At 42.7% G+C, this 27,280-nt stretch overlaps 2 protein-coding genes across 2 annotated transcripts in view; one reads left to right on the top strand and one right to left on the bottom strand.

Moving 5' to 3' along the window:
• Positions 1–27,280, bottom strand: part of YARS1 (tyrosyl-tRNA synthetase 1) — an 89,294-nt gene that overhangs the window by 38,802 nt on the left and 23,212 nt on the right. Inside the window, exon 6 of the mRNA XM_077295990.1 lies at positions 25,540–25,620. Coding sequence (XP_077152105.1) covers positions 25,540–25,620 — 81 coding nt within the window. The remainder of the gene's footprint in view (positions 1–25,539; positions 25,621–27,280) is intronic.
• Positions 5,787–27,280, top strand: part of S100PBP (S100P binding protein) — a 108,311-nt gene continuing 86,817 nt past the window's right edge. Inside the window, exon 1 of the mRNA XM_077295983.1 lies at positions 5,787–6,111. The gene's annotated coding sequence lies outside the window, so the exon portion shown is untranslated. The remainder of the gene's footprint in view (positions 6,112–27,280) is intronic.

Genomic DNA, 27,280 nt, shown 5'->3' with positions numbered 1-27,280 from the left:
CCGAATTTTGAGATGATTTTCAGGGGTTAAAAAGTCGTCTTATACGCTGGAAAATACGGTAATTAAATCAAGTTCCTAATCTTATATATATTTTTCTTGAACAACAAAAAAGAGGACCTGAGAATCACCTCAGATCTATTAGAATGAAAAAATACTTTCCAGAATATAGTAAAACATAATTTTTACGTAAACATTAAAATGCATGAAAATGCAAAAAAAACAAATAAGCAAGGTAAATCAAAATATGAAAAATGAATGACAGTCAAATACAGGTGCTTCTCACAAAATTCTAATATCATCAAAAGTTCATTTATTTCAGTTCTTCAATACAAAAAGTGAAACTCATATTATATAGAGTCATTACACACAGAGTGATCTATTTCAACTGTTTATTTCTGTTAATGTTGATGATTATAGCTTACAGCCAATGAAAACCCAAAAGTCATTATCTCAGTAAATTAGAATAATTATCAAAAAACACCTGCAAAGGCTTCTTAAGCATATAAAAAGGTCCCCTAGTCTGTTTCAGTAGGCTCCACAATCATGGGGAAGGATTTTGGAGAAGGATCCTGACCTGGCAGAGCTCAGTAGCAGAGGCCCCCTGTTCTCTTGTCGTTGTGGGAGAAATCTGAGTGATTTACTAGTGCACAACCGCGTGAGTAATTAACGAGTTAATTGGTTGAGAGCAGGGACCCCTATAGGTAATTTCAGGTGTGGTCACTGCAGATTTTGTTCATACCATATAGTCGATAAAACTTTCAAGATTGGTTCTATTCAACATTCTGTCCGTGAATTCATATCTTGCAGAACCACGCATGTGGTTTATGCGTTGTTCTATCCATGCAGTTTCTTTTATATTGGGAAAACGGATCGTCCCCTTTTTGTCAGGTTTAGGGAGCACTATAATTCCATTAGCTCCGGTAAGGGAGTCACCCGTTTAATAAATCATACGCGGTCGTGTCACGGGGGTAATGCAGCATTGCTCCGTTTTGCCGGTTTGGAGAGGGTTAAATTGCCCCAGCAAGGAGGTGATTTGAACAGACTCCTACGCAGGAGAGAAGCCAGATGGATACTGCGTGCAAACGCAATGGGACCATTGGGCCTCAATGAAAGGATTGATATGTCCGTATTTTTATGAATATTTTCCATCTGGTCTCTATAATTTGTCTGAATTATGTTCGCATGCATTGTTTTTAATCATATTGTGTTTTTATTCTGATAAGTAGGTGTTTCGTATACTGTGCTGTTGTTAGAGTGGGGGAGGTTACCTTGGCGTGTTTCCTGTTCCTCGCCCTCTCTCACAGCATTAGGACCCGTGGAAGCGCAGGTGCGCGAAACGGCTGTCGTCCGGTTGTAGTACACGTTCTTCCCTGTTTCCCTGCCGTTTGACTTTTATGTCATAATAAAGGATTGACAAATTTTATGGATGGTGAGTGCTCTCAACTTTCTTCGTTACCTTGGACCACAATCATGGGGAAGACTGATGACTTGACAGATGTCCAGAAGGCAGTCACTGACACACTCTAACAGGAGGGTAAGCCACAAAATGTCATTGCTAAAGAAGATGGCTGTTCACATAGCGCTGTATCCAAGCATATTAATGGAGACTTGAGTGGAAGGAAAGAGTGTGGTAGAAAATATGCACAAGCTTGTCAGGACTCTGAACATTTTTTACCTTTTGTGCATTACTGCCCTTTTCCAAGATGGCGTCTTTGGTCTCATGTGCACTGTGTCTTCCTGCTATAAAACTCCACCCCAGCCTTCTGTCTGTGCTAGAGTATTCTGCCTTGCATCCAGCTCCTGACCTCTGATTACTCCCTGGCTATACACCTGCTCCTGTGAACCTGTGTGGCGACCCTGCTACTCTGCTCCGAGTTCCTGCTGCATACACAAGTTTCCAGTAATCCTCCTTCATCTGCTGATCGCGTTTACTTCCATCTGCATTTGCTGGACATGTAAGCTGTTTTTGCTTTGCAATAACCTGAGACTATTAACCAGGCCTCCCTGGTTGAGCTAAGATATGATTTGAACTGCCTAATAAGCATATCTATCTGTGCCTGGACTAAGACAAGGATTTATTCATGTCAAGTATCCTCAAGAATAACTGTGCTTCATAGACTTTCTGCTTGATTGCATTTTCCTCTGAAGTTTCCTATAGACTGCTAAGCTGCGTTTATTATTTGCACCAAGTGTTGTGGACTTGAGTTTCTCTCTGCACCTGTTTGAATCACCGTGTGATAATATAGACTTTACCACTTATAAAACTGTGTCCTGTAGTTGTCTTGTTCCACGCAAAGAGTCTCCTGAGTTATCCCCTATAATTATTACAAAGCTACAGGGATAACCACAGCCTTGAAAGGATTGTCCAAAAAAAGGCCATTCAAACATTTGGGGGAGATTCACAAAGAGTGGACTGCTGCTGGAGTCATTGCTTCAAGAGCCACCACACACAGATGTATCCAGGACATGGGCTACAAGTGTCACATTCCTTGTGTCAAGCCACTCATGACCAACAGACAACGCCAGAAGTGTCTTACCTGGGCCAAGGAGAAAAAGAACAAGACTGTTGCTCAGTAGTCCAAGGTGTTTTCAAATGAAAGTAAATTTTGCATTTCATTTGAAAATCAAGGTCCCAGAGTCTGAAGGAAGAGTGGAGAGGCACACAATCCAAGCTGCTTGAGGTCTAGTGTGAAGTTTCCACAATCAGTGATGGTTTGGGGAGCCATGTCATCTGCTGGTGTAGGTCCACTGTGTTTTATCAAGACCAGAGTCAGCGCAGTCATCTACCAGGAAATTTTCGAGCACTTCATGCTTCCCTCAAGCTTTTTGGAGACGGAAATTTCAATCTCCAGCAGGACTTGGCACCTGTCCACACTGCCAAAAGTACCAATACCTGGTTTAAAAACAACAGCATCACTTTGCTTGATTGGCCAGCAAACCTGCTGGATCTTAATCCGATAGCGAATCTATGGGAATCATAGAGGAAGATGAGAGACACCAGACCCAACAATGCAGATGAGTTGAAGGCTGCCATGAAAGCAACCTGGGCTTCCATAACACCTCAGCAGTGACACAGGTTGATCACCTCCATGTCACGCCACTTTGATGTAGTAAATGATGCAAAAGGAGCCCCGACCAAGTATTGAGTGCATTTACTGAACACACATTTCAGTAGGCCAATATTTTGGATTTTAAAATCATTTTTCAATATGGTGTTATAAAATAATTTAATTTACTGAGATAACGACTTTTGGGTTTTCATTGGCTGTAAGCCATAATCATCAACATTAACAGAATAAACACTCGAAATAGATCACTCTGTTTGTAATGACTCTATAACACTGGTCAACAGCATTTTTGGTGCCAAAGATATTTCATCGAATTTAGGGTATTTTTGGGGTGCTGATTCTGAATATGCTATCAGTTTTGCCAGATTGGCTCAAGTTTTTGAGATTTTTGGTATCTTATTTATAGCACTTGTTGGTAAATGCGACGCATCATCTCATTAATTTCTTTGGATTAGTACTTGAACTGAGCAGTTCTCAATATAGTTTTGTGTTAATTAGTGTTCTAAAAGTTTGTTCATAGCTTGATTTTTGCACTAACTTTATGTTGTTGTCTGTTTTCCAGTGAAAAGCATGAACTCATCAAGAAGAAGTTGTCTTAACGATCCAGACTCATTCTGTTACATTTGTGGTGAATACACACTGCCAAAACATAGAAGAAACATAACAGACTTCGTAAAAAAAGTGTATTTTGCCTATTTTGGGGTTATGCTTGGGGACCAAGACAAGTTTTGGGCACCACACATAGTGTGCAAAGCATGTATCGAATTATTACGAAAATGGAGCAAAGGACAAAGAAAAAGCTTCAAATTTGGTGTTCCAATGGTGTGGAGAGAGCCAAAAAATCATCATGTTATTTATGGTAAACACAGGTACAGGCACAACTTCACAATGAGGGACAGGCCTTCTTGCAGATTCCATGTTACTCCCATTTTCGTTTCTTATGCTTATTGAATCCTTGCACTTGCACTGCACAGAAATAACAGTCATCATGATGATTTTTTGGCTCTCTCCACACCATTGGAACACCAAATTTGAAGCTTTTTCTTTGTCCTTTGCTCCATTTTCGTAATAATTCGATACATGCTTTGCACACTATGTGTGGTGCCCAAAACTTGTCTTGGTCCCCAAGCATAACCCCAAAATAGGCAAAATACACTTTTTTTACGAAGTCTGTTATGTTTCTTCTATGTTTTGGCAGTGTGTATTCACCACAAATGTAACAGAATGAGTCTGGATCGTTAAGACAACTTCTTCTTGATGAGTTCATGCTTTTCACTGGAAAACAGACAACAACATAAAGTTAGTGCAAAAATCAAGCTATGAACAAACTTTTAGAACACTAATTAACACAAAACTATATTGAGAACTGCTCAGTTCAAGTACTAATCCAAAGAAATTAATGAGATGATGCGTCGCATTTACCAACAAGTGCTATAAATAAGATACCAAAAATCTCAAAAACTTGAGCCAATCTGGCAAAACTGATAGCATATTCAGAATCAGCACCCCAAAAATACCCCAAATTCATTAAAATATTTTGGACACCAGAAAACAAATTTTTTTTTGTTGACCTGTGTAATATATGAGTTTCACTTTTTGTATTGAAGAACTGAAATTACCTTTTTGATGATATTCTATTTTTGTGAGAAGCACCTGTACATAGTTTACATGAGCAAATAGATCATAAAAAATCCCTAAAATGTTAACACCCAGTGGTGAATTAAATTTATATATTGACAACCAATAGTAAAATCTCTATTTATTTCCCTTGAATATTTCAAATGGTTACATCCAAATATGTATGCACAAAATGGCTAAATACATATCAAATTGACTAATCAACCAAATACAAAGAAACAATGTTCGTAGGAGTTAGACTTGCTGGCCATCTTCACCACGACTCCTGAGGAAGATGGGCGAAACGTGCGTTGGCGCATTTGTCTGACTGGTCCACATTGAGCTAAGTAGGTCAGATGGTTCATCATTGTAAACAGCTTGGTTTTTCTTTTAGATAGACAGCAAGTCTTACTCCTAGGAACAATGTTACTTTGTATTTGGGTGATAAGTCTATTTGACATGTATATAGCCATTTTGTGTATACAGATTTGGATGTACAGATTGACATACTCCAAGAGAAATATAAAGAGATTTTACTATTGGCTGTCAATATATAGAATTAATCCACCACTGGGTGTATACATTTTAGGGATTTTCTATGATCTGTTGGCTCATGTAAACAATATATTGGACTGGAAATGGAAAGAAGGTGGGCACCACTTAATAAAATACAATTACACCATACAGCCAGGTGCTACTCAGTGCGCAACCAGAATTATAAATAGTAAAGAAAAAGAGCGCAAAATATAGTGCACACAAGGCAATAATAAATAGAAAAACTTTATTACAACAACAATGCCAAGGCAGACAAAAAAATGCAATTAAAAACAATTAAAATTATGATGGAGCTACATGCAAGACAATGAAAGGCAAGTTAAATAGGAAATGTGCAAAATTACAAAAATCTTATGCTGGCTAACAGATGTAAATCATTCAGCTGTGGCAAGAAAAACGAAATCTCCGAGTACTAAAAAATACTCGGAGGACCCCCCGAGCGTGCTCGAGAAATCTCGAGTAACGAGTATATCCGCTCATCACTACTGCTGAACTCTATGTTGACATGACGTCAGCACTGCAGCCAATAACAAATACCGGGATCAGGAGCTCTGATTCAACCCTGGACCAGGGGAGGGTGAGTACAGCTAAATGCACTCTTGGACTAGAATTTTCTGAAAGGGGACAACCTCTTTTGTGCCCACCTTAGCAACTGTGCTGAGGAGGACACAAATGTTTCTCATTGGTGACGTAGAAAGAGCCTCGGTCTAGTAGAGATCAGGCCCCTTCTGAAGACGCAGCGTCTTCTCTGCCTGTCATGTGGTTTCCGAGAGGGCAGGATAAGAAGTACATGGCCATATTTCTAGTGCTGTCAGTGCTGCGTCCCGCCTACACAACAGCAACCAGGCTAGAAATGGATCTTAACAATAAGGTATGATTAGCGTTGGATTTATGAGCTTTTAGTGATTACTAGCAGAAAACAACCTCAATATGTAGAGGTCAGTCCTTTCCTGACTGTGGAATAACCTCATTGTTATATTATAACAGACAATCTGCAAACTAACAAAATGATTTTAGATCTCCCAAGCCTTTAGATAGTAAATCGGGCGCTCTCATTTCTGCTGTATGCCTCCAAGCTCTGACACAGATGATTATAATATATATATATATATATATATATATATATATATATATATATATATATATATATATATATATATATATATATATATATATATATATATATATATATATATATATATATACACACACACAGTCTCTTCCCTTTCTTATTCTTACTCGCAACTAGACATTTAAATGCAGTTTCATGATTCTAGGAATTTGGCCTTGGAAGGAAAGTGACCAGAGCGCAAGATGATTAGACTTGTGTGAGAAAACAGCAGAAGGACTGGTAGACAGCCAAAATACAGACAAAGAATTGGAAAACAACACTTCAGATTTACAAAAGAGCAACAAGTGATGAGGAAAGACTGAAAAACAAAGTTACAGCTTTTGGAAGATAGCAAACAGAAAACAATTTTTTTTCCATGACATAGGCAATTATTGTGCAATAAATAGAAAACAAAAACAATACACATACATACATATATATATATACACACACATACACACACACAGTGGGGGAAGGAAGTATTTGATCCCTTGCTGATTTTGTAAGTTTGCCCACTGACGACACGAACAGTCTATAATTTTAAGGGTAGGTTAATTAACATTGAGAGATGGAATATCAAAAATAAAATCCAGAAAATCACATTGTATAGATTATATAAATTTATTTGCATTTTGCAGTGAGAAATAAGTATTTGATCCCTCTGGCAAACAAGACTTAATACTTGGTGACAAAACCCTTGTTGGCAAGCACAGCAGTCAGACTTTTTTGTAGTTGATGATGAGGTTTGCGCACATGTCAGGAGGAATCTTGGTCCACTCCTCTTTGCAGATCATCTCTAAATCATTAAGATTTTGAGGCTGTCGCTTGACAACTCGGTGCTTCTTTTTGAGCCACTCATTTGTTGCCTTGGCTGTGTGTTTTATGTCATTGTCTTGCTGGAAGACTCAGCCACGACCGATTTTTAAAGTCCTTCCGGAGGGAAGGAGGTTATTACTCAGAACTGTTTAGTACATGGCTCCATCCATTCTCCCATTGAAGCCATGAAGTAGTCCTGTGCCCTTAGCAGAGTAACACCCCCAAAACATAATGTTTCCACCTCCATGCTTGACAGTGTGGATGGTGTTCTTTGGGTCAAAGCAGCATTTCTCTTCCTCCAAACACAGCGAGTTGAGTTAATGCCAAATACCTCAATTTATATCTCATCTGGCCACAGCACCTTCTCCCAATCGCTCACAGAATCATCCAGGTGTTCATTGACAACCTTCAGACGGGCCTGCACATGTGCCTTCTTGAGAAGGGGGACTTTTACGGCATAATGTGTTACCAATGGTTTTCTTGGTGACTGTGGTCCCCAGCTGCCTTGAGATCATTAACAAGTTCCACTTGTGTAGTTTTAGGCTGATCTCTCACCTTCCACGCGATCAAGGATACTCCATGAGGTGAGATTTTGCATAATGCCCCAGATCACTGTCGATTGAGTCATTTTGTATTTCTTCCATTTTCTTACTATTACACCAACAGTTGTCTCCTTCTCACCCAGCATCTTACATATGGTTTTGTAGTCCATTCCAGCTTTGTGCAGGTCTATGCTCTTCTCCCTGACATCCTTATAAAGCTCTTTGGTCTTGCCCGTGTTGCAGAGGTTAGAGTCTGACTGATTGAGTCTGTGGACAGGAGTCTTTTATAAAGGTGACTTATGTGACAGCTGTCTGTAATGCAGGTAATGAGTTGATTAGGAGCGTCTAACTGGTCTGTAGGAGCCAGAACTCTTAAAGGATAGTAGGGGATCAAATACTTATTTCTAACTGCAAAATGCAAACAAATGTATATAATTTATACAATGTGATTTTCTGGATTTTATTTTTGATATTCTATCTCTCAATGTTAAAATTAACGTACCCTTAAAATCATAGACTGTTCATGTCTTTGTCAATGGGCAAACTTACAAAATCAAATACTTATTTCCCCCACTGTGTATAATATACTGTATATATATTATTTTTTTTGGGGGGTACTCCTAAAATTGCAATGGGCTGTAAAATAAAAGTAACAAGTTATTTCTGTATGGTTCCCATACAGCTTACATAAAGGTCAGGGGAGCACGGATATAGCTATTCCCCCATAGAGATGCACACTTATCCAAGCATTCATGAGTTTTCAACAGGGTGAATGGAGAAGGCCTGTGCTAAACAATTCTGCCAGTGGCTTATCTGCCTGTAGGACCATGAGGATGAGACATTGAAATGCAAAATGCCCAGTCCTACTGTCCCCTGACTATTTCTCGGGGTAGGACTTGGGAAGCCTGTATTCCCTATAGACAGTCAGTTGGCCCTGCCAAAATTGAAGGGCTAGATTGCCGTTAAACGCTTACATAGTTGTTCTTTGGTCCCATGTAATGGGGGAATTTTTTTTGTTATGGATAATATAAATAAGGTCTATAATAATAATAAAAAAACAGAATCTACTAGCAAATCAATTGTATATTAAAGTAAATATTAATTTCAATTTCTCACCATTTTAAAGACATCGAATTGGTGTCAGTGGAAAGGAAATTGAGTAGTTTCCCTTGGTAGCCAATCAAATTGCTACTTTAATAGGAATCTTTCAGCAGGTTTTTCCTCAATCTGAGAGCAGCAAAATGTAAAGACAGAGACCCTGATTCCAGTGGTATGTCATTTACCGGGCTGCTTGCTGTACTTTTGATAAAATTACTCACTGTTTTATCAGCATGAAATTATCACTAGAGGACTTGTAAACCTGATGGCATGTAGTCCTCCATATTTATGAGCTCTGTATAACACCGCCTCCACCAATTATTGGCCGTTTTCTGCCTATGAACAGTGTATACAGAAGCTGTCTGTCAGTAGTGTGGGCGAGGTTATACAGAACTCAGCATTCAGAGTAGTAGTAGATCTGCAGCAGAGAAAACAGTGATTTTATCAAACCTGCAGCAAGTAGCCCAGTATGTGACAACTATGGAGTCTTTGCCCCTAAATCTTGATGATCTCCGATGGGATAGCAAAAACCTGGTGACAGATTCCCTTTAAACATGAAGACGGAATATGGTCCTGTGGTGGAGTGACAAGTTGTTTTCACCAGACAAGTGATCACTTACTAGTGTTTGAATGTCCCCTTTACATAGAAGAAAGGCAGAAGTATGATCAATCAATTCTGTACTTAAAGAAGTTGCCCACTACTTGGACAACTTCTTCTCACACCCCTCGCTTGGCCCCCAATAAAATAAAAAAGCCTATACTCGCCTCCCGTGCCGTGTCGGCACTCGCTCTCCCCAGGGCTCTCGTGCAGCGTTGTGATGCTGCCGCCCAATCAGTGATGGCGTCACTGTCCCCGCCTCCTGTCAAACTGAGCAGGAAGTCCGAGCTCAGATGCAGCCCGGACTTCCTCTTCATGTTTTATTTGTCCAAAGGTGCGGACAGTGATGCCAGCGTCACATCACTGCACGAGCGCCCTGGGGAGAGTGAGTGCCGACATGGCACGGGAGGCCAGTACAGACTTTTCTATTTTATGGGGGCCAAACATTTTGATCAAGAAGGAGTGTTCTTGGCAGTGGACAACCCCTTTAATTATTAAACACATAGGCCCAAAAATTGTCATATTTATAGTTTTTAGGACACATTGTCCAATGATAGTCTATAAACAGTCCAATCAGATTACTGGACATTTGTAATGAGGCATGTACCTGTGTCAGTGAGATATAATCAGGACAAGTCCAAATGACAAGGAGCGGCGATGGTGAAAAAAGGGAGAAATGGAAATGTCACACGTTGCAGAGAAATACTTTTTGCAGACTATATTTTTCCAGTGCACGCAGCCATGCTAAGCAGTTATACAGCAAAGCTGTTGAAAATAGTACAGCATATGGGAAGCAATTTTAATGGGTATGTAAAGATTTATTCTTGGCATTATACATTTTTGTGTGGGCTCATGTGGCGACAATGTAACTGCATAGAAGTGTGTATAGCTGGGAAGTACAAACTGGGAAATGGGATTCAAACATTAAAGGGAACCGGTCATGTCAAACAAATCTATTAACTTGCATATATAGGGTTAATCTGCAGGTTAAAAGCGTTGTGACACCATGTCGTGCTGGCGCTAAAAGCCCCACTGCAGGGAGGAAATGATCTTTACCCCCCCCCCGGAAGCGTTTGGCTTTCAGTTTAGGGGCAGCGCTGTCACGGTTTCAGTAGTCGCTCAGGGTATGATGTACCGCTAACTGGACTGCTTGCTGTAGTTTTTATTAAATTGCTGTTTTATCAGCATGAGATCGCCACTAGATGACTAGCAAACCTGCTACCAGATAGTCCTCCATATTCATGAGCTTTTTAGATCCCCGCTTCCACCATTGATTGACAGCTTTCTGCAGAAGCACAATGTGTGCACAAAAGTCAGTAGTGTGAGCGGGGTTATACAGAGCTCACAATCAGAAAGCCCTAGATCTACAGAGATAAACAGTGATTTTATCAAAATTAAAGAAAGCAGATCAGTAAGTGATACATTGCTGGAATATGGGTCTCTGCCCCCTATATCATGCTGCTCTCGAACGGGATAGCAAAACCTCAGCGATAGATAGGTTCCTTTTAAATATGTTTTCTGTTACAGTCACGATCACCACCCGATAATACACACATACAGAATCACTATTAAAATACATTCATATCGAGGTGCATATGACTGCAAAGACCTTCAGATTCACAATGTAACCGATTTTATAACCTCAAAAAAAAAAAATATTCTGTTTCATCAAATCTGTACCGCAGCAAAGTTCCTGAACTGAAATCCCACGTAATTTAAGGAGATTAACTGAAAATAAGGACATTAAGGTCAGTCAATAAGAGAAATCTACCTAATCCATGGCTGGTGCAGATGATAGAAAGGATAATATATATAGAAAATGTCATTGTATCTGAGGATTTAAGAGGGAGAGAATTAATCTTATAAACAAGAAAAGCTTAGAACAAAAGGTATACCATATGAAGAGAACGGCATTCAAGTGAAAAGCCTTAAAGTGCACCAATCAATTTGTGCCTTTTCATTTATTTTGAGAATTTGGTCCAACATGTTCTCTAATAGTTTCATAATAAGTCTTCATGAGGGACAGAGTGCTTTCAAACAAGAATCACAGAGATAAGTATAGGAAAAAAAATAGGAAAAATGTGTTTTATAATTATACCATGCCAAGTACTAATCCGCTCCAACTAGTTTAATGGGCATGTGCCCATTATTGCCTCCTATCATGCCTTGATTGACGTAGATGGTGTCTCCTATGTAATCTACACAGCCCGTTCAAATCTAGCGCCTGCGCAATAAGGAACACAACCTGCACGGATACAACAGGATGTGTGGATGAAGTAGAAGACTTAGCACACCTCTGCCGGGACAGGAGAAGATGCGATCACAGGAACAGATGACACTCCAAAGATGCCCATAGGACAGCACAATGCAAAGTAACATCCCACGCTGGAGAATACGCAAAAATAAATTTCCTATGTATCTGGAGAGCTGGGCTGTTATGAAAGGTGTGTGCGAATACTATTAAAGAGGTCTAAAAGTTAGTGGATAAGGTTTCTATATGGAAAGCCTTGTGACAGGTTCCCTTTAAAATCCTAATTCATAGCATGCAAGTACAATGCGATTTTTCTCACCTAGCATCCATATGACATCTGTATGACATGCGTATGCAATGCATTTTTAACATCATCTTTACAGAATGTTATTCTCTTTGTAATTTAAAGCTAATTTTCAAGCTAATAAAACAATCTAATATACAGATATATATATGTCCCTATCCCCCGACTAATAGAGCTTGATATGTCATGGACTGCTATACCCCACCCTAGACATGTCCCCTATCCTCTAAAAGGAGCCGGACATATCCTGGACCTCTATATGCCTCCCTACCCCACCCCCCTAACCCCCTATTTTTACCATATGCTTAGGCAATGTTAACATGTACTTAGTCCTGCTAATAAAGCTCATTTGAATTTGAATTTATATTACACAGAAAGAGAGAATAGAGAGAGATAATAGAGAGAGAATAGAGAGAAAATAGAGAGCGCGCGAGAGAGAATACACATATACACTATTCTCTGTCTATTCTCGCTCTCCATTCTCTCTATATACTCTCTATAATTCTCTCTCTCTCTCTCTCTATATATATATATATATATAAATAGATAGATAGATAAATAGATAGATAGAGAGAGAGAGAGAATAGGCTAAGATAATATACATGATAGATAGATAGAGAAGACAAAGAGAAGATAGAGAGGATGGAGTGAGGATAGAGAGAGGATAGAGAGAGGGAGGATATAGAGAGAGGATAGAGCGAAATATATATATATATATATATACACATATACACACACACACACACACACACACACCGTGTTTCCCCGATAGTAAGACACCCCCGAAAGTAAGACGTAGTGGGGGTTTTGAGTGGGTCGGCTAATGTAAGACACCCCCCCGAAAGTAAGACGTATGGTAGTAAACTGTGGGAAAATACCGTATAAGCCATAGTGCCTGTGCCGGCTCCTTCTCACTTGCAAGCAATACAGCCGAGGCTCGCAGGTTAAAACCCAGCGTTGGCGCCGGCACTTGGGAGCGGAGTGTGCAGCTCCATGTAATGCCGTGCGGCCGCACGCTCCGCTCTGGAGTGCCGGTGCCAGAGCTCAGAGCACCGGCACTCCAGAGCGGAGCGTACGGCCGCACAGCATTACATGGAGCTGCACGCTCCGCTCCCAAGTGCCGGCGCCAGCGCTGGGTTTTAACCTCGGCCGTATTTCTTTGCAAGTGAGAAGGTACAAAAACACGCAGCCTCAGTGCCCTCATGTGCAGCCGCTGGTGGCCCCTCTGATTGGCCCAGCGGCTCCTGCATGAGGAAGAAGCCACACCTCTACCCAGAGGAATTGATCGCCATTACGGTACCAAGTAAGCAATTCATACCGGTACCGTAAAATGCACCTGTTACCCCTACCGTATGTATCCCATACAGCCTCCCATAGGGTAACAGCCCCATAAAGTATCCCATACAGCCTCCCATAGGGTAACAGCCCCATACAGTATCCCATACAGCCTCCCATAGGGTAACAGCCCCATACAGTATCCCATACAGCCTCCCATAGGGTAACAGCCCCATACAGCCTCCCATAGGGTAACAGCCCCATACAGTATCCCATACAGCCTCCCATAGGGTATGGGGCTGTTACCCTATGGGATACTGTATGGGGCTGTAACCCTATGGGAGACTGTGATACAGAACCATAAGCTGTGCTTATACGCTATATTTTTGCCCCTAGACATGAGCGCTTCCGGTTCCAGTGGTAAAAGGAAGAGCTACACCGTGGAATATAAAAAAGCGATTGTCGAAGAATCTTGGGGCAAAAATGTAGTGGAGTTCTGCAAGGAGAAAATGTTGGATCACCGACTGGTCCAAAAATGGCGTGCAGACTACACTAACCTGAGTGAAAAAGTGGAGAGCGGAATGGCTAAAAAGCGCAAGATTGGATGTGGTCGGCAACCAATGTATACAAAGCTGGAAAGCCTGGTCTCTGAGTGGGTTGCAGACAGGAGAGCAAAGACATTGGTGGTGACCAGGGCTCTGATTCAGGAGTATGCCCTTGCAGTGGCACCACAGTTTAACATTTCCCCTTAACAATTCAAAGCATCACAGCACTGGGTGGATAGCTTTCTTGAACGCAATGACCTGTCTTTGAGAAGATCCACAACCCTCTTTAGGCTGGAAGATGCTGAGATTGTTAAACGTGCATTTGCCTACAAGAAGTTTGTGGATGACATTGACTTCTCTAAATACAGTCTTTGCAACATGATCGCCATGGATGAAACTGCCGTGTTCATGTGCCAAGCAGCTCAAACCACCATTGATCAACGAGGTGCCTCCTCAGTGTACGTTCCCTCCACCGCTTATGAAAGTGCACGTGTCACCTGCATTTTGGCGATTCGCCTGGATGGCACTAAAGTAACACCGCTACTCATTGCAAAGGGCAAGAAGGACAAGATTGAGCGGATTTCTGGCATTTATGTGCTGGAAACTGAAAAAGCCTGGGCCACACAAGCTGTTATTAGGAAGTGGCTTGATTTAATGCTGCCGCTTGTTATGCGAGGGAACAAAAGAGGGATGCTGATCTGGGATGCAGCCAGCACACACCGCGCCAAAACCATGAAAAACTTCCTTCATGAGCGGAGAATCGACCAAATCATGATTCCTGCAGGGATGACGGCTTATCTCCAGACTCTGGATATCGCCATTAACAAGCCGTTCAAGGACTATCTGCGTGCGGAAATCAATGACTACATTGAAAACCGAATGGAGAGAAATGTACGTGGGAACTTTGTGAAGCCCAGACTGCCAGAGATTGTGAACTGGGTTAAGAATTCATGGGGTAAGATCACTGACACCTGCGTTGCAAATGCACTACGAGCTGGCTACCTGGACAAGACCTGCTCATTTCAGGACAGTGCCGTTGCTACCCATGAGAGATATGGGCCAATGATTCAGCAGGAAATGGAGTCCCGAGAGTCCCAAGAAAATTCACAGGAACCTCAGAGTGTGGATGTTTATGATGATGTTCCTGAAGATGATGACATGGTTGTCATGGAATAAATCTGTTTTATCTTCCAGTATAACATATTCAGACTGTTTGTTCTTACCGTTTTTCATTGTTTTACATGTTATACATAGAAATACCGTCATGATACGGTTGTAACAAGACATTCTTGGCATTTGCTTTTATAAAACTGTTTTGTGGTGAATACCATACTGTTCAGGTTGTTAATAAATGTTAATTTTATGGTAAAAACAAAAAACGAACCTTTTTTTCCTAATGTAAGACACCCCCCCCCCCCCCCCCCCGAAAGTAAGACATAGTGGGACTTTTGAGTGGTAAAAGAAAGTAAGACGCTGTCTCACTATCGGGGAAACACGGTACATACATACATATATCTAATATATAAAGCTGAATGTGTGTGTGTGTGTGTGTGTGTGTGTGTGTGTGTGTGTGTGTGTGTGTGTGTGTGTGTGTGTGTGTGTGTGTGTGTGTGTGTGTGTGTGTGTGTGTGTGTGTGTGTGTGTGTGTGTCCGGGATTGGCATCTGAACCGTCGCAGCTACAGCCACAAAATTTTGCACAGTCACACGTCTGGACCCCGAGAGAGTCATAGGCTATGTTGTGAGGTGAAATTTTAACCCCGCGCTTTCCAATTCACCAAACAATTTTGCTCCTATCTACATAATGGGGAAAAAGTGAAAGGAAAAGTGTTGGAGGCGTCGCAGCTACAGGCACAAAATTTTGCACAGTCACACGTCTGGACCCCGAGAGCGTCAAAGCTATGTTGTGAGGTGAAATTTTAACCCCGCACTTTCCAATTCACCAAACAATTTTGCCCCTATCTACATAATGGGGAAAAAATGAAAGGAAAAGTGTTGGAGGCAAATTAACAGCTGCCAGATGTGAACAAGGGGGACTTAAAGAATGAGAGCGATGGCGCCAAAGAGTATATACTGTACAGTTGCTAAGGTGGGGCCCCGACATGGGATAATCACCACACCACCACGGGGATATGAACACACACACAAAATGCGCCACACACTACCACGTGCTCGAACACATATACCACCCTCAGCGCACATTTCACCACACATACACCAACCTCGCCACATAAAAGTTGAAACACAAAAGTCGCCGCTCAAAACTCGCCAGGCGCAAAACTCTCCACATGCAAAACTCGCCACACGTGCAAAACTCACCTCATGGAAAACTCGCCACACGCAAAACTTGCACACGTGGAAAAATTGCCACATGCACAAAAGTTGCAACACATGCAAAAGTTGCCTCACACAAAACTTGCACATACTCAAAAGGCACCACACATAAAACTCGCCACGCGCAAAACTCGCCATGCGCAAAACTTGCTGCACACAACTTGCTACACTAACCTGTCACATGCAACTCGACACACAAAAAGTTGCTACACGCATGTCGCCACACAAAACTCATCTCACAAAAGTCGCTACATGCATGTCGCCACACGCAACTCAACACACACAACTTGACACACGAAACTCGCCCTAAAACACACACAAGTCTGGTATTATCCTTCAAAAATAAAAATCTGATTAATAAGCAGACAAACTACAAGAGCAACAAATGTACCATATAGGAATCCGGCAGCTGTCAGTCACATGACCTGTCTATTATGTGTATGTGTGAGCTAATATATACTGCCAGGGGGTGGGCTTACTGTTGGCTGGGGATTTATCAGGCTGCCAATTTAGCTTACAAATACTGAGGTAAAAATACTGACCAAATAACGTGTGAACGAGGTCTAATACAGGAGGAGATGACATACAGATATATACTATTTACAGGGGTGATGACACACAGGTATATACTATATACAGGAGGAGATGACACACAGGTATATACTATATACAGGAGGAGATGACACACACATATACTATATACAGGAGAGATGACACACACATATATACTATATACAGGAGAGATGACACAGGTATATACTATATACAGGGGAGATGACACAGCAGGTATATACTATATACAGGGGAGATGACATACAGGTATATACTATATACAGGAGATGACATACAGGTGTATACTATATATAAGGGAGATGACAAACATGTATATACTGAGGTGAAAATGAGAGGTGTGAGGTGAAAATGAAAAGGTGTGAGTGCAAATAGTGGAGTGATCGGAAAATGACAGATGTGAGGTCGAAATGACAAGTGTTAGGGGGAATGAGAGGAGTGAGGGGGAAAATAAGAGGAGTGAGGGGGAAAATGAGAGGTGTGAGGGTGAAAATGAGAGGTGTGAGGGAGAAAATGAGAGGTGTGAGGGAGAAAATGAGAGATGTGAGGGGGAAAATGAGAGGCGTGATGGGAAAATAAGAGAAGTGAGGTGCTATAACTAACCACAGATATTTACTATGCCCAGGCAACGCCGGGCTCTTCAGCTAATATATATATATATATATATATATATATATATATATATATATATATATATATATCTACTATACAATTGTCTTTCTGTCTGTCCTTCTGTCTTTCTGTCTGTCACGGATATTCATTGGTCGCGGACTCTGTCTCTCATGGAATCCAAGTCGCTGATTGGTTGTGGCAAAACGCCCACGACCAATCAGCGACGCGCACAGTCTGGAAGAAAATGGCCGCTCCTTACTCCCCGCACTCAGTGCCTGGCGCCCGCATACCCCCCTCCGGTCACCGCTCACACAGGGTTAATGCCGGCGGTAACGGACCGCGTTATGCCGCGGGTAACGCACTCCGTAACCGCTATTAACCTGTGTGTCCCCAATTTGTACTGCGTGGGCTGTGCAATGTACTGCGTGGCTGTGCAATATACTACGTGGGCTGTGCTATACACTACGCATACATATTCTAGAATACCCGATGCGTTAGACTCGGGCCACCATCTAAATATATATATATATATATATATATATATATATATATATATATATATATCTCTCTATCTATCTATCTATCTATCTATATATATATATCTATATATATAATTGTCTAAGGGTTTTTCCGTCTGTCTGTCTGTCCTGGAAATCCCGCGTCTCTGATTGGTCGAGGCCGCCAGGGCACAGTATTGACATAGATGTCATAATGGTTGCCATGGCGACGATGATGTCATAAAGGTTGCCTCGAACAATCAGCGACGGGCACAGACTGCTGCGAATTCTGGAATCATCATTGTCCATATACTACGGGGACATGCATATTCTAGAAAACCCGATGCGTTAGAATCGGGCCACAATCTAGTATATGGACAATGATGATTCCAGAATTCGCGGCAGACTGTGCCCGTCGCTGATTGTTCGAGGCAACCTTTATGACATCATCGTCGCCATGGCAACCATTATTACATCTATGTCAATACTGTGACATTTGGACCTTACATAAGTAAAGATCTATACACAACAAAATGGAGTAAACAAGATGTCCCACCAATCATTATAAAAATATAAATTTTTATTCAATATAAATAACTAGCTGTTTCCAGCCAGCTAACGCTCGGCACGCTCATTGCTATCTAATTAACGCTGCTGGTGATTAAACTAAAGTAAATAATGACAACATTCAATAGCGCTTACACAGGTGGTAAATTAACTTAAAATAAAGTTAATAACAATAATTGTGGTAATGTGGTGGGGGGGCGGGATTAGGTGTGGTAATGTGGTGGGGGGCGGGATTTTCTGTGGTGATTTGGTGGGGGGGGGTCGGGATTATGTCTGGTGATGTGGTGGGATTATGTGTGGTAAGGTGGTGGGGGGCAGGATTATGTGTGGTGATTTGGTGGGGGGGGTCGGGATTATGTGTGGTGATGTGGTGGGGGGCGGGATTATGTGTGGTGAGGTGGTGGGGGGCGGGATTATGTGTGGTAATGTGGTGGGGGGCGGGATTGTGTATGGTAATGTGGTGGGGGGGCGGTATTGTGTGTGGTAATGTGGTGGGGGGGCGGGATTGTGTGGTAATGTGGTGGGGGGCGGGATTGTGTGGTAATGTGGTGGGGGGCGGGATTGTGTCTGGTAATGTGGTGGGGGGCGGGATTGTGTCTGGTAATGTGGTGGGGGGCGGGATTGTGTGTGGTAATGTGGTGGGGGAGCGGGATTGTGTGTGGTAATGGGGTGGAGGACGGGATTATGTGTGGTGATGTGGTGGGGCGGAGCTACTGTGCAAGGGGCGGGATTAGCGAGTAATCATGATGCCTCATATATATAGATGTGTACAAATACATCAATATTGTGTAAGGGTCACTTCGTCTGTCTGTCACGGATATTCATTGGTCGCAGCCTCTGTCTGTCAGGGAAATCCAAGTCGCCGATTGTTCATTGCAAAACGCCCACGACCATTGCCACGACCAATCAGCGACGGGCACAGTCCGGCGGCAAAATGGCTGCTCTTTCCTCTCCGCAGTCAGTGCCCGCTCCATACTCCCCTCCAGTCAGCCCTCACACAGGGTTAATGTCAGCGTTACCAGAGCGTGGTGTAACGCACTCCGGTTACACAGCTATTAACCCTGTGTGACCAACTTTTTACTATTGATGCTGCGTATGCAGCATACGCATACGTATGTATGTATGTAGCAGCCACATAGTATATAGCACAGGCCACGTAGTATTTGTCTGCTATATACTACATGGCTCCTATATACTACGTGGCCTGTGCTATATGCTATGTGGCTGCTATATACATACATACATACATACATACATACATACATACATACATATTCTAGAATACCCGATGCGTTAGAGTCGGGCCACCATCTAGTCTACTATATAATTGTCTAAGGGCTTGTTCACACCATCCTTTTTTTTCTGCGGATTTTTCAGGTCCTGATTTGGAAATCCCGCAGTGCTAAACCGCGGTGGATTTCCCTGCGTTTTTTTGTGCGGTTTCTCCTGCAGATTCCACTGCAGTTTTCCAACTGCACTTTCCTATTGGTGCAGGTGGAAAACACTTGCGGAATCCGCAGAAAGAAGTGACATGCTACTTTTTTTTTTCCACAGAAAATCAGCGCGGATTTTCCAGCGGAAAAAAGGAACGTGGGAACAGCGGATTTGGTTTTCCATAGGGTAACATTGTACTGTACCCTGCATGGAAAACGTCTGCGGATCCGCAGCTGCAAATCCGCTGCGGATCCGCAGCTGCAAATCCGCTGCGGATCCGCAGCAAAAACCGCATCGTGTGAACATAGCCTCAGGGTCACTTCCGTCTGTCTGTCTGTCACGGATATTCATTGGTTGCGGCCTCTGTCTGTCATGGAAATCCAAGTCGCTGATTGGTCGTGGCAAAACGCCCACAACCATTGCCACGCCAATTAGCGACGGGCACAGTCCAGCGGCAAAATGGACGCTCTTTCCTCCCCGCAGTCAGTGCCCACTCCATACTCCCCTCCAGTCAGCCCTCACACAGGGTTAATGCCAGCATTACCGGAGCGTGGTGTAACGCACTCCGGTTACACAGCTATTAACCCTGTGTGACCAACTTTTTACTATTGATGCTGCGTATGCAGCATCAATAGTAAAAAGATCTAATGTTACAAATAAGAATAATAATAATAATAATAATAATAATAATAATAATAATAAAAAAGGTTATTCTCACCCTCCGACGTCGCCAGCTGTCCTCGGCAGTGCAAGCGGCAGGTTCTGGAGCCAAGGATGCTATGCGAGAAGGACCTTCCATGACGTCACGGTCATGTGACCGCGACATCATCACAGGTCCTGCGCTCATACCAACCCTGGGACCGGAAGCTGCCGCGTGCACCGCACACAGGCGCCAGGACTTCAAGGGGCCTTCGGAAGGTGAGTATATGTTTAGTTTTTATTTTAAGTCTTTTTTTAACCACGCATATAGTGCCCACATTGCTATATACTACGTGGGCTGTGTTACATACTGCGTGGGCTCTGTTCTATACTACATCTCTGTGCTATATACTAACGTGGCTAAGTTATATACTGCGTGCCTGCTATATACTGTGTGGGCTGTGTTATATATTACGTGGCCAGTGTTATATACTTTGGGGGCTGTGCTATATACTGCGTGGCTGCTATGTACTGTGGGCTGTGCTATATATTACGTGGCCAGTGTTATATACTGCGGGGGCTGTGCTATATACTGCGTGGCTGCTATATACTGCGTGGGCTGTGTTATATAGTACGTGGGCTGTGTTATATACTGCATGGCCACTGTTATATACTGCGTGGCCTGTATTAACGCAGTGGGTATTCTACAATATGTATGTATGTATGTATGTATGTATGTATGTATGTATGTATGTATGTATGTATGTATGTATGTATGTATGTATGTATGTATGTATGTATATAGCAGCCACACAGTATATAGCACAGACCACGTAGTATTTGTCTGCTATATACTACATGGCTCCTATATACTACGTGGCCTGTGCTATATACTATGTGGCTGCTATATACATACATACATACATACATACATACATACATATTCTAGAATACCCGATGCGTTAGAATCGGGCCACCATCTAGTACATCAATATACATATTCCAATGTAGACCCAAATACACAGGAGGTCAAAGAAAAGAACTAGTGATAGACTAGAGATTAAGTGAGAGACAAAATGTATTCCCTCATGGTCAGCAGAGTTGTAATCAGATCAAGCAGAATTCAAGGACTCAGCCCGTCACAATTCTATGATACAATCCATAAACCATAGGTCCAGAACTCCTGCAAATAAATCAGCGCTTACCCATGAGTAGGGATGTCTCCCACAGCCTCCCTAGGTTCCCCTGACGCGCGTTTCGCGGTCCAGCTTTCTCAAAGGGGATCCCCTAGTGGAATGTGTTGAGAACAATAAAACCTAAAAATTATCAATGTAAATCACAACTAATATCCTACGGAGGTCTGAAGTTGGATTGATGCGCAAAATCAAAATGGAAAATGACGTTACAGGCCGATCCAACTTCAGTGGAAATGCCTCAAGACAAGGAAATGATGCTCAGTAGTGTGTGTGGCCTCCATGTGCCTGTGTGACCTCCCTACAACGCCTGGGCATGCTCCTTATGAGGCGGCGGATGGTCTCCTGAGGGATCTTCTTCCAGACCTGGACTAAAGCATCCCCCAACTCCTGGACAGTCTGTGGTGCAACGTGACGTTGGTGGATGGTGCGAGACATGATGTCCCAGATGTGTTCAATCGGATTCAGCTCTGGGGAACGGGCGGGCCAGTCCATAGCTTCAATGCTTTCATCTTGCAGGAACTGCTGACACACTCCAGCCACATGAGGTCTGGCATTGTCCTGCATTAGCAGGAACCCAGGGCCAACTGCACCAGCATATGGTCTCATAATGGGTCTGAGCATCTCATCTCGGTACCTAATGGCAGTCAGGCTACCTCCGGCGAGCACATGGAGAGCTGTGCGGCCCTCCAAAGAAAGGCCGCTCCACACCATTACTGCACCACTGCCATGCTGGAGGATGTTGCAGGCAGCAGATCGCTCTCCACGGCTTCTCCAGACTCTGTCATGTCTGTTGCATGTGTTCAGTGTGAACCTGCTTTCATCTGTGAAGGGCACAGGACGCCAGTGGCAAATTTGCCAATCTTGGTGTTCTGTGGCAAATGCCAAGCGTCCTGCATGGTGTTGGGCTGTGAGCACAACCCCCATCTGTGGACGTCGGGCACTCAGACCATCCTCATGGAGTCGGTTTCTAACCATTTGTGACCATTTGGTCATTTTGCAGGGCTCTGGCAGTGCTCCTCCTGTTCCTCCTTGCACAAAGGCTGAGGTAGCGGTCCTGCTGCTGGGTTGTTGCCCTCCTACAGCCCCCTCCACATCTCCTGGTGTACTGGCCTGTCTCCTGGTAGCGCCTCCAGCCTCTGGACACTAACCTGACAAGACACAGCAAACCTTCTTGCCACAGCTCGCATTGATGTACCATCCTGGATGAGCTGCACTACCTGAGCCACTTGTGTGGGTTGTAGAGTCCGTCTCATGCTACCACAAGTGTGAAAGCACAACCAACATTCAAAAGTGACCAAAACATCAGCCAGAAAGCATTGGTACCGAGATGTGGTCTGTGGTCCCCACCTGCAGAACTACTCCTTTATTAGTGTGTCTTGATAATTGCCAATAATGTACATCTGTTGTCTATTCCATTTGCACAACAGCATGTGAAATTGATTGTTAAACAGTGTTGCTTCCTAAGTGGACAGTTTGATTTCACAGAAGTTTGACTTACTTGGAGTAATATTCTGTTGTTTAAGTGTTCCCTTTATTTTTTTGAGCAGTGTATATTATGCAAGTCTTTATGGCTGAATGTTATTATTTCTTTTAGTTTTCATTTACTTGTATGTTAAAAATACATTTTGGCTTTGGCTTAGAATAATTAGCATTTTTGCAAATACGCTTGACATACACAGGACATATACAGCTAGAGTGGACTACATTTCTGTAGAATACGGCCTGCAGTCTTTCTAATTGCTCATATGGCTAGAATAACTGCCCTAAAGCCTGACGATATTCTTGCTATTTTGCATTCTACACATTCTGTAAATTAAAGTTACAACAATACCAGGAGCAAGAAACTCTAAAAATAAACAAAAACAAGCCAGAAGTCAAAATGACTCCATTCGGTAGTTCTGGAGGGGGGGGGGGGGGGTCACCAGTGTGGTAGTCCTAGTGTTAAAGGGTTATTCCCATTTTTATTAATGGATATTGTCGGATAGGGCTTGTAAAAACTTCAAAGCTGTTCTTGAGGTATTAACACTTTTATTAGCTCGTTGCCTAGGAGACCAACCGCCGCTGCTGTCTTGCTTGTAAGTGCTACATTGAAGCTGGCTGGGATAACGTTAAAAGTACGCTCCAGTGATTCTGGCCAGGTTCACAACAGTACACTGGCCCAATGTAAAAGAGCTGATGAGTACTGCACATGTTCTGCAGTGGTGGTTGGTCTCTAAGGCAACCATCTGTAATCAAAGTGTAAAAAATGGCAAATTGTAAAACGGATTCTATTTACAAACGCTATCCAACAATTGGACTAACCCTTTGATTTTAATTATTATTATTATTTATTATTATAGCGCCATTTATTCCATGGCGCTTTACATAAGCAGCTTTCAATGACATGTAGGCATGCATATGTGTAAGATCTGTTAACATGCATCTGCGCCTGCATAAAACATTCATCAAACGTCCACCAAAATCAATCCTGGCAACAGTGATCATAAGCACTCGGTGTGTCAGTGGGGTCGTTTCACCAGAGGTAATGTTTATCATGGGTTTACGAGAATGGCCTGGACTGTAGATTATAAATGATGCTCAGAGCAGAAGACTTTTCACGGGACTGTGACAGTGTCCACCTTCACCTAAGCCTCTGTGCCCAGAGATGGACTAAGAAACCCCATTACTAGACTAAGAATGACTCAGGGAAGTTAAAGGGCTTGCTCAGTGTGGGATTCTCAGCATGCATGACACCTGGAGGGCATCCAATGGTTGCCTTAACTGTCCTGACTGGCGTACAGCAGTGGCTCTAAAAAGCTCAACATGGAAAGGCACATGGAGAGGCACTGCTAATACAATTAAGGTTCCATGATCCACCCATCTGATTAGCATTAAGTAAAAAGCGGATTCACGGAGATGGAGAGGACTAGAAACCTGACAGTCAGACGACATTATATAAGACATGAGTCGTAAAGTACTTTTTAACTGTAGGCAGAAAGATCCAAATGTGCATCCACTATATTCCCTTAAGGCCAGCTTCCCACAATGCCCGGACTGACCCCGCGTCTCCGGACCAAACTTACAGCACTATATGTGTCTATGAGTTGGGAGACCCACAGCCAATCCAGGCATTGCAGTCCATATATGAACCATGAAATCTTCTTCATCTCTGGCTTTTATGAACAGAACACAAACCCTTTATAGTGTATGTGGCTGACAACATTTGGGGTTTTTTTGCAGACTGTGCATCCGAAAAAAAAAAAATCATTGAGAAGTTTCAGATTCATGAATTAAAATCACCCGTACAAATCTATGGGTCCGTGAAAGTCACTATCATCAGTGTGCCCTCTCTGTGCTGTTCATTTTGCACTGGATAGAAGAAGCGTCACCATATTTTTTTTTTTTTATGGAATTAAATAATTTCTATTGAAAGGCTAACAAAACACTGATGAAAGGATTACTGAATACTGATGACGTTGGGAACTTTTTTTTGATCACACGTGATAAAAAGGAGCTTCTCAATGAGGTCTCAATGAAATGGAACACCATGCAAGGTCAAAATGGAAGCTCTGAAGTGGTTGTCTGGAGTTAGGATACAAGTCTGCAATCACTCCATGTGACTGCAGACTTGTGAATCCTCACATCGCGCACATTATACGCTGTGATGGTTCTATAGTGCCAGGAGCGGCACAAGTATGTGATGCGCATACATGCGGTCACATGCCGACTAGCATGCGCGCCCTCACTCAGTGCCAATGTACCGAGTGAGACTGGACATGTCTAGTTGGAATGTGGACGAAAGTATGCAAAGCGCATATTTGTGGTCACAAGACCACCCACACCCAGCACCCGAGAATCCTCCACCACTGATAACTGACCAGCAATAGTAAAATAGAATAACTGCACAGAGATTGTTCCAATATAAATTTCTACCTTTTCAGCAAATGTAAAAATTTTCCTCTGATCAACACCCCCAAACTGTGCATCAACTTTCAAGTATTCTTCATCCAGGGCCTGCAAGCAACAAGACAAACATATAAAGATCAGTGGAGGGTGCACATGTTTAAATGTACAAAGTTCACACAGTTTGTTCCTTACTAGACAGTCATCAGCTGATGGAGGCCGAGAAGCATAGAGACACAAGTGACAATGTGGCCAGCTCAAAGCTTGCCAACCCCTCTATTTATACCAATAGCTTGGCGAGAGAGCAAATAGAAAAAAAACTTGACCAATCAGCATGACAAACGGAAATTTGAACACATATAATTATCAGAAAGTAGAAGACCCTCATGCACAAACCAGGGAGGAAACCGCACAATACACATTCTTATGTATTTATTCTCCACGATCCAACCACAAGTTCCGAAATCTAATCTTCCAAGCTTGTAAATACATAGCGCCCGACTCATCATTTGCGATTTGTTCAACCACTTTTTTCTGTCTTCGTTGATGTTTTTGTGCCTAATTTTTGAAAATGACGAAGCTTCATAAACTGAGCGCAAAATCAAAAATGCTCTTTATTTTATTTCTTTTTTTACTTTAACCAATTTTTCAGCATCAAAAGTCACAAAGCCTTTAAAAAGTTGTACGTTTGTCAAAAAATGCATCCGTTTAAAAATTCTGCCAAAAACTGTTCTCAAGGGAGGGACTGAAGTGAGATGTGTCAGAAAAGTGTGACATTTGGGAAACGTCACAGGTCATGAATCTGTCTAAAACATCTGGATAAGCAAAGTGGTCAAGGAAGAATAGAGACAGACTTAAAGAGAAACTGTCATCAGGATATTATAACCCAAATGAAGGGCATATACCGTATATACTCGAGTATAAGCCGACCCGAGTATAAGCCGACCCCCCTAATTTTGCCACAAAAAACTGGGAAAACTTATTGACTCGAGTATAAGCCTAGGGTGGAAAATGCAGCAGGTACCGGTGAATTTCAAAATTAAAAATAGATACTCCATACCGTTCATTATGGCCCCATAGATGCTCCACATAAAGCTGTGCCATATATAATGCTCTGCACCGTTCATTATGGCCCCATAGATGCTCCACATAAAGCTGTGCCACATATAATGCTCTGCACCGTTCATTATGGCCCCATAGATGCTCCACATAAAGCTGTGCCATATATACAATGCTCTGCACCGTTGCCCCATAGCTGTGCCATATATATATATAATGCTCTGCACCGTTGCCCCATAGCTGTGCCATATAGTGCTCTGCACCATTGCCCCATAGCTGTGCCATATAGTGCTCTGCACCGTCCATTATTGCCCCATAGCTGTGCCATATAGTGCTCTGCACCGTTGCCCCATAGCTGTGCCATAGTGCTCTGCACCGTTGCCCCATAGCTGTGCCATATAGTGCTCTGCACCATTGCCCCATAGCTGTGCCATATAGTGCTCTGCACCATTGCCCCATAGCTGTGCCATATAGTGCTCTGCACCGTTGCCCCATAGCTGTGCCATATAGTGCTCTGCACCATTGCCCCATAGCTGTGCCATATAGTGCTCTGCACCATTGTCCCATAGCTGTGCCATATAGTGCTCTGCACCGTTGCCCCATAGCTGTGCCATATAGTGCTCTGCACCGTTGCCCCATAGCTGTGCCATATAGTGCTCTGCACCGTTGCCCCATAGCTGTGCCATATAGTGCTCTGCACCGTTGCCCCATA

The sequence above is a fragment of the Ranitomeya variabilis genome, chromosome 3 (assembly GCF_051348905.1).
Source record: "Ranitomeya variabilis isolate aRanVar5 chromosome 3, aRanVar5.hap1, whole genome shotgun sequence".
NCBI lineage: Eukaryota > Metazoa > Chordata > Amphibia > Anura > Dendrobatidae > Ranitomeya > Ranitomeya variabilis.
This window is presented reverse-complemented; position numbering and strand designations above follow the sequence as displayed.